Source organism: Anser brachyrhynchus, assembly GCF_964034855.1.
Source record: "Anser brachyrhynchus genome assembly, chromosome: 2".
Classification (NCBI taxonomy): domain Eukaryota; kingdom Metazoa; phylum Chordata; class Aves; order Anseriformes; family Anatidae; genus Anser; species Anser brachyrhynchus.
This window is the reverse complement of record NC_137695.1, coordinates 93,663,065-93,671,241: the sequence shown is the minus strand read 5'-3', so window position 1 is coordinate 93,671,241 and position 8,177 is coordinate 93,663,065. Positions and strand designations below refer to the sequence as shown.

Below are 8,177 nucleotides of genomic sequence, written 5' to 3'. Positions count from 1 at the left end.
TCAAATGGCCTATGTACCTTTTGCACTGCTTGGCCTGTGGCTGGTGTTAATTTAAACAGGCCAGGATTGTGTCAGTCACTCGGCTAGGCTTCCTGAGAACTGGCAGAACACCAGCGCTTATTTAATAATCAAGAACTTCCTTTATATCCAAAGATTTATTAAGACCCAACCTTAGCTACTTCCTTCCAACTCTGTTATGGTCCCAGGCTGCAAATTAGCTAGACTCCTTGGTTTAAAAATAAATAAATAAATAAATAAGTCTAGGTTTGCTTGGAACAAAGGCCCCCCCCCCAACAGATCTGAAAACACCTCCTCACATCACGCTGCATGTGGGAGACATTCACCCAGCTCAGTGGTCTCAGGGGGGTTCCCTTTATCTTTTTTTTTTTCTCTCTCTCTCTCTTCAGCTGCACCAAGCAGGGTTTCTCCTGCAGCCTGCAGCACGTTTACCACCTCCCCGTGACCAAAACCCATTGGGAATGAGGGTGGGGGGTCTTTTGTAGGGCGCCCTCACATCGCCCCCCACCCCCAGCCAGGGGCCTGGATCACGGAGGGGGTCTCCCAGGACCCCCATGTGCATGCCTGTGGGGGTGAACGGCGCCAGGGAGCGGGTGGGCTCGGGCGGAGCGGCGCCATGAGGCGAGTGAACCTCCCCCCCCTCACATCCACCCGCCCCCCCCGCCATCCTCCCAACCGACGCGGAAACCGGCGCCGAGCCGAACGGCCGGAGCCGGCGCGCAGAGCGCATGCGCGGGCCGCGGTGAGGGCGGGGGCCGGCGTCTGCTGCTGGGGGAGCGAGCGGCCCCCGGCACCGGGACCGGCGGGCGCAGCGCAGCGCCCTCGCCCGCTCCGCTCCTCGCCTTCCCGCTCCGTCCTTCTTTCCTTCCCTCCTTCCCTCCCCCGGGCCGTGCCCGTAGCCCGGCCCCGCCATGAAGCTGAGCAGCCGCGGCCGAGGATGCTGCGTGGCCGGCAGCCGGGAGCGCGGGCCGCCGCCGAGGAGCCCCTTCGTGCACCAGCTGCGCCTCGGCCCCCTGCAGAAAGCCAAGGTAGGGGCACGGCCGCCCTGCCTCCATCTCCCCGCGCCCCCTTCCCTCCGTCTCCCCTCCCTCCATCTCACCGCCCTCCCTCCATCTCATCTCCCCCCCGCTCCGTGAGGCGGCGGGGGCGCGGCCGCCTCCGCGCTTCTCCTCAGCCTCTCGGTTTAATTTATTCATATATTTATTTAATCTCGGTCGCCGGGCTGGTCCGAAGGAAGTTTGGGTTAGAACCTGCAGGTGGCGGGAGGCAGGGGTCGGGGGGAAGGGGTGTGGGGGACCCCCGGCCCTGCCTCGCCTCGAAGGGTGCTGAGGCGGGTGCTCAGCCCCGTCCCAAGCTTGCTGTGGGATTTGGGGCACTCGCTGGGTGAAGAAATGCCACCAAGGGCTCGCCTAGCCAGGGGCTGCCCCTTGGTACTTCATCCCACCGATGCTGCGGGTCCCCGCGGGGAAACCTTCACTTCAAGCTGCTGTTTTGGGGGCCCACAGCCTGCAACACCCCTCGGCGTGGAAATCAAGACCCGCTAACACCGAACCTGCCAGGTCAAGGCTGTTCGGATCCAGCTGTAATGTAATTTCTCTTTTGGTGGAAGTTCATTGTTGCCTTACCTTGTTGCTGCCTGGGTATCGAAGACGAGACGCACATGGCCTGATATACCTAATATTGAAGTGCACCTCATGTTGAGTACCTGACAGCCAAGGAATTCTCCAGACAAACAGAGATTTTCACTTATTTTTTAATCAACTTTCTCAACATGAGACAGATCAGGGTTGAATTCAGTGGTTGCTGATAAATTGTTTGAATGGGAGATGAGAGAAAAGGCTCATGTCATCTGCCTCATTCAATTTATGCCGAGAGCCTCCTTAATAAATCATGTAGTCATAATGATTTCTTTTCCATGTAACCCTGCTTCGTTCCTCATGTCATTGATTACACAAAAACAATGAGGCAAAAGTCTTGCAATGAGAAGAAAAGATAGCATGTAGTCATATGCATTCTGATTGTATCTCATTATAACAACAACAATGTTTTATTTGCATTCATAATCTCTCTTTTTGATGTTTTTTCTTTCTACTTGATTATTTACAAGGAATTTTCAAAATACTGTCAGAAGGATGGAACACCAGTTTCATAGTTTTTTGCAGGCTCTTATAAGCTACCAGTGTTGTTGATCTTCATCCTCTTCACCAGCTCAGTGACTGGCTGTAGAGTGTACCCATCTTCTATGCAGGCTGCTCTGCACATTTGTATCAGACGTGAACTTTGCCGCTGGATCTCAAAGATTTGTTATTTCCAATGAAAACTGCAAGATGCGTTTAAAGCTGTGTAGTGTTTTACAGTGTGTAGACAAAAGGAATAAGCTTATCAAAGTCTGGCTGAGTTTTGCTTTCTAAATGAACCATGCTTTGTGGATGTACAGTGGCACAAAGTTCTTTAGCCCAGCCATTCCTGTAATCGTATTTCTGCAGTATTTAAGGAGGAAGCACACAAGCTGACATAGAGAACTATGATTGATTTTCTTCTTTGCCTTAATGATGTTCTCCTAACCTCTTTTTTAATTAAAAGAATAATTGGATTAGAAGCTGTTAAAGGAGAGCTGTGAAACTGTTTGACTTATGTGAAATGCTGCAATCCCAGAAAGGGAGGCTTCTGGGCTGGGGAGGCTCCTTTACGGTCGATTACAGCAGTGCTTTCTCTTCCATGCAGTCCTGGCCTGTCACTAAGAGTTCAGTATGAAGTATTACAGCTGAACTCACTTCCTGTTCAGCTGGAGGCACAGACTGTGTCACAGGTTTTTCTGTCAGCCCTGTGAGTCTAACAGGGGTGAGTTCTGGGTTTGCACGGCCTCACCAAGTTAGGAACTGGAGGTACGTGAAGTTGGCGAGCAAAGGGGACCAGGAGATGACGCTGCTTTGTCTGAAGGACTGTTGTTTGTTGCTGATGGTCTGTCAGATAGCTCCATTATCTTCACTGCCACCTCATGCCTCCCTCATCCTGCACTCTGCAAGAGGTTAGATTAACACCTTTTCTGTTTTGCTTGTTATTGCAATTAAGAGTAAATGCATCTTAAAAAATTTCAGCCTGAGACTGGAAGCAAAAAAGTAGAAAGTACGTGGACAAAGCAACCACAAAGAGGAAGAAAAACAGCAAAAAAAAAAAATAAATCCCGTTGAGACCCAATAAACTGTTCACATCTTTTGTTGACTTCATAAAAACTGGAAGGTACCAGTGTAAAAACAGTAAGCTGTACAGAGAACTGAGTCTCGTGCTTCCTGTAGAAGTTACGGCTATTTGGCACTAATCTGAGGATAACAATGGGGATCATTCCCGAAACTACCTGTTTTATTTTTATACTATAATAGAAAGATCCTTTCTGGAAGACAGGCAGACATGATTTCATTAACCACAAGTTTCGTTCATCATCGTAACATGCTCTGGGCAGCTGTCACGTAAGTCAAAACTTTTCTTCCTGGTTACCTCTGCAGAGCAGGCAGAAGCTTTGCTGAAGCTGTCACAGAGCATTTGTAGCCTTGTCTCCTGCCACTTGAAAACACGATATGGTGCCATATTTCTTGCTTTCAGTGTTTCCGGCCTTTTTATTGCACCAGTGCTGGTGTTCCTTTGGTGCCTCGGTGAGCTGATTTGGCTCATTAAACCAGCCAATTGTTGGGTTTTTCTGTGTTCTGATTGGTTTTTCCTTTCTTTTGCCGGGATTGCTTTTCTTCAGCTTAATGAGCTGCATTGCTCACTGCGAGCTCAGATAAGCGCTAGAAGGGACTCGAGGGGAGAGTGAACAGGGCCACCCTCTTTAGCAGCAATGATCTGTTAGATTGGCTTAGTCACAAATGAACGTTTCCACTCCCGTAATTATCTCCATAAACGTGGCAGTCGGGAAACTTGCAGAGTGGGAAAGCAGGTGGTAAGGTGGATTGTTGGTGGATGAATTTCTTGCTCCTGCAGAGCCACCTGTGATATTGGTGACTTGGGGTCGTAGAGGTGAGAATAGTGAAGAAGTGTGGGGCAAGTCATAGTCTGTTATGTTAAAAAGAAAAATTAGAAGCTCTACCGTGTTATAAACGTGCAGTTCACTGGTCTGTTTTCCTTGTTCAGTATTTGGCCATTACTTTGTTGTAAGTCATGGAAACTTTGTTGTAAATGAACTGCTTATGAGGATGATCCGCGCTGTATTGTTAATTTCAAAGATGCATTTTTCAGCTTCCCTGCATGAGAGGTATGATGCTGACTTTCAGGACTGGAAACTGACACGCATAAGAAGCAAAGTTACTCTGTGATTCTTGTGGTCAGTGTTTAGATACGTCAGACCTGAAGCTTTGAAGAACTTACAAAGGCCTTAAGTTCAAATTTTATACCATCATTGAAAGTTCATACTCAAATCAGAATGCGGCATTTCTGGACAAGGAAAACATGATAACCTCTTCAGTTTCAGTGACTTGCCTTGCAGCAGATTGGAGCCTTCTGACTGAAGGGTGGGATCCAGTTTCTCAGGCAGCCCTCTGTTACAAGCTCTCAGACCACCCTCTTCCTTTCTGCTGCCCATGGGTCTTGCACATCATACCTGTCAGCTTCTGAAAAGCTAAGTAGGATCCCGCAGAACACAAAAGTAATTGAGCTGTAGTCAAAGCCCTCTTGAGAAAATTGGTCATGAGCTCAACCTCCCAAAGTATAGGTCCAGATGTACCTCCAGATGTCCGTGTTGATTCCAAGCCTTCTTCAGGGACCAAACATAGCTGTCCTCTTCTTTCTGCTACCAAACTGCTTTTATTGGCAGGTCCTGCACTCCCACCTGCTAAACAAGAGGCTGGTGTCACGGTGGGTGCTTGGAGCTGCTGCTCGCTGCCTGTTTCCAGCTGGCTATTTCCTGCTATCTCTGGACACAGAAGACCAAGGGGCCTTTTCTGCATGTTTCTGCTATCTTTCAAAACCTTGTGGATGCAACAGCTGCTTCTGTTCTGCTACGTGGCTGTGAAGTGGTCATGATATAACAGATTGCTGCACAGATGCAAAGGACTGGATAGCTCACCGCCAGCCAGTCGTCTGCCCTGGTGTAGGAGGAGACTTCGAGGAGTTGGGGGGAGAGGGTGTGAATCCCAGAGGCTGTGTCCTCACCTGCATTCTCCTTCCTTTTTTTCTCCACAGCTGGTCCCTTCCTTCTGAGGAGCCTAGAAAGCAGCTGCTCTCTCTTCTCCAGTTTGTAGATGAATACTCCCCTATTTTATGAGTTTTCTTGGGGCTGCTGCTTTCTCTCTCTCTGATCTCTTGAAACATTTGAACCCTTTATGCTGTCTCTCACTTTTTTTCTTGTTCTTTCTTCTAATCGATACTTGCATCTGTGTTCCTCATGCTTCTCATCCAGCCTCATTTGCAAATGAAGTTCGTGCTTATCGTTCTTCTGATACAGCTGCCAGAACTCATGTCCCCTTGTGCTAAACTATTTTCCCCTCTTTTTCCATAGTCTGAGTGAAGCTTTATTAAACAGCTGATGTGACTCAATTGCTTGTTGCTGCCAGAAGTGGTAGTCAGTGGATGCAAAGTTGCTAGAGTTAGTATGACTTCAGGGCTTATCTGACCATTGCCACTTCAGTTGGACTGGTTCGTCTGGGAAACTGTCATATCAAAGAGGAAAGAAAAAAGTTTTCTTCTACTGTGGCAAACAGAAGCAGTCTGCCGGGGGACTGGAGTCCTGTTCTGGGAAGTGAGACCGTAGTCTTTGGGAGGTGACAGTGCCAGTCTGAACTGTTACCGTAAAATCTGGCATTGCAGTGGGCTGTCTAGGGAACCGGTAGCTTCAGGTTTCCTACTGCTGTGTTCCCTGCCCCTACCCTAGATTTAAAGGTTTGTGCTGCCAGAGTGCGGTGGTTTAGTGAGCTCTTTTGGGAAGTGAGAGGAAGCTGGTCAATGGAAAACTGAGCTGCATGATGACAAGGGCTGCATCAGGGAAGAGAAGCAGAATATGAATGATGTTTTCCACAGCACCCTGGGATGCATCAGATGAAGCACAATGTGAGACAGCACCGTATGCCTCATTTCTCATCCTTGTCTAGCCATGATGACGTTGAGAAGTACTTTTCTGCCTCATCTGGTGCACCTGTGGATGTATAACATATTTCCTTTTGAATTCTTTCTTCACATGTCCCTTATATCATTCCATAGCGTCTTGTCTGTCTTCTGCCCGCTTCCCCTGAACAGCTGGTGCAGCGCTGGTGCAGCCCCAGTCAGCATCAAACAGTTTTTGGTTCTCACTCTTTCCCCTAGCCAGCCATCTGAAGCCTTACCCCATCCACTTTCAGTATGGTTTTAGTTTTTTCTTCCTGTTCTTTGAGAAAGATGCGACTCCTGGCGCTGTTTCCAGGAACAGGTGGATCATTGCACAGATGGTTGCTGAGTTGTGTTTTGTGTAGGACAGTTCCAGACATCTCCAAACAGCACAGGAAAGGCCCAGCTTTTAGGAGCGTTCTTCAAAAGACTGTGGGAGAAGTTCCAATGTGATGTGTTTTGCACCAAAGCTGAAGGTAGGGGGCAAGCTGGGTGACGTTGGACTCTGAGAATGAGTGGTGGAAGGGGTTGTAGAAGCAGCTGGGTTCACCATGGCTTCCAGAGGGAGGATAACTTCTTGAAAACCTCAGCTTTCCAGGGGGTTGTGCCTGGAACACAAATATCCAGACACGCGTATGAGTTTATCTCGGGGTATTTCTGTACAGTGCTCCCTACAGTTTCTGGGTACAGGAATATACTGCAGAGCATCTGGTACCCGCCCAGTCCTGGGAAAGTTTAGCCTGTGAATGCGCCCTGCTGAAGAAGTGCACATCACTGGCTGTGTGTGCTGTGACGGACTCGCTCCTCGACAGGGCAGTAAGATTTACAACACACCCATGCTAAATATTTACTTAATGTGAGGCTGCAGAAAGGAAAGAGGAAACACTGGATCTGAAGAAGTGCAGAAAGTTGACTGTGTTAGCTTTTAAGAGCGTCGCTGTGTTTCAGCTGTGATTCTGATCTGTGAGTACAAAATTGTTACACTACAATTGTTTGCTTGGGATTGAAACATACTCATCTGTTTTTAACATGAGGTATTTTTAATTTAAATCTGCGGTTCCTAGCAATTACTCTTTCAGTCTGAAATTGTGTTAGAATAACTCACTTGTTTTGGGTTTTGCAGATCGCCTTCATGACCTTGACTCTGTTTCCTATCCGACTCTTTTTTGCTGCTTTTATGATGTTATTGGCCTGGCCTTTTGCGTTCATTGCCTCAATGGGATCTGACGAGCAAGAGCTTGAAAAGCCCCTCTCCTGGTGGCGAAAGTGAGTCGCTGATGTAGTACTGTACTGAAAGAACCTGTGTTTAGTTCAGCAGTTTGAAATAGAGAAGATTGGAAATATCTCATGATACATCTGTCCCATGGACCTGCTTTCCTATTCAAAAGAAAAATATAAGAAAAATATTATTTACACATTTTCCTCAGTTGGGAAACTAAAAATACCTAACAAAACACCTTAAAAATGTTTGATTTACCAAATGACCCCAAAATTACAGGGAGAAAAACAGAAAAAACATTGCTAGCATTGTATCTTTACTGAGGATATACTGAGGATGTCTTATGAAGCTTCATTGTGCCATCCTTCAATTTTAATTATTCCCATGCAGTTATGAAGATTGACGCTTTGGAACGTGTCCAGATTTCATATTCTAAATTGTTTCAAAAATTTTCACCCCATTGTTTCCTACCCTGTGATGAATCGACAAGACTTCTGTTGATTCTCCGAGGGCTTGCCCAGTGCTTTGGCGCTCATTAATAAATCTGTGCTTGCTCTCGTATTGGAATGCTAATTAAGGTAGAATGTAAGGTGGTGCTCACCCATCCATGAAAACTGCCGCTCGAGAAGTGAGCAGGGAGCGTAGTGTATTGCCTATCCTGTAGAGAACATTAAAAGTATGAGCTGGCACTAGCGTGAGGGAAGCTGATTGCATTTTGTATCGCAGGAGGGAAGGAGGCTGGAACTGCGGAGGCATGTCACTTTACACTTAATTTGGAATGATGTTGGTATAATGACTGAAGAAATGATGGACCGCCTTCAATTTTGCATACAGTAATTTTCAAGCTTTTCAGAAGGCCCTCTCCTAT

At 47.4% G+C, this 8,177-nt stretch overlaps 1 protein-coding gene across 2 annotated transcripts in view; it reads left to right on the top strand.

Annotated features, from left to right (window-relative positions):
* The first annotated feature begins 693 nt into the window (after nucleotides 1-693).
* Nucleotides 694-8,177, top strand: part of LPCAT1 (lysophosphatidylcholine acyltransferase 1) — a 52,231-nt gene continuing 44,747 nt past the window's right edge. Inside the window, exons 1-2 of one of the 2 annotated variants that reach the window (XM_080583062.1) lie at nucleotides 694-1,046; nucleotides 7,214-7,356. In XM_080583062.1, coding sequence (XP_080439188.1) covers nucleotides 930-1,046; nucleotides 7,214-7,356 — 260 coding nt within the window. In that variant the 5' untranslated portion in view covers nucleotides 694-929. The remainder of the gene's footprint in view (nucleotides 1,047-7,213; nucleotides 7,357-8,177) is intronic. The other variant, XM_080583061.1, reaches the window with a different exon arrangement.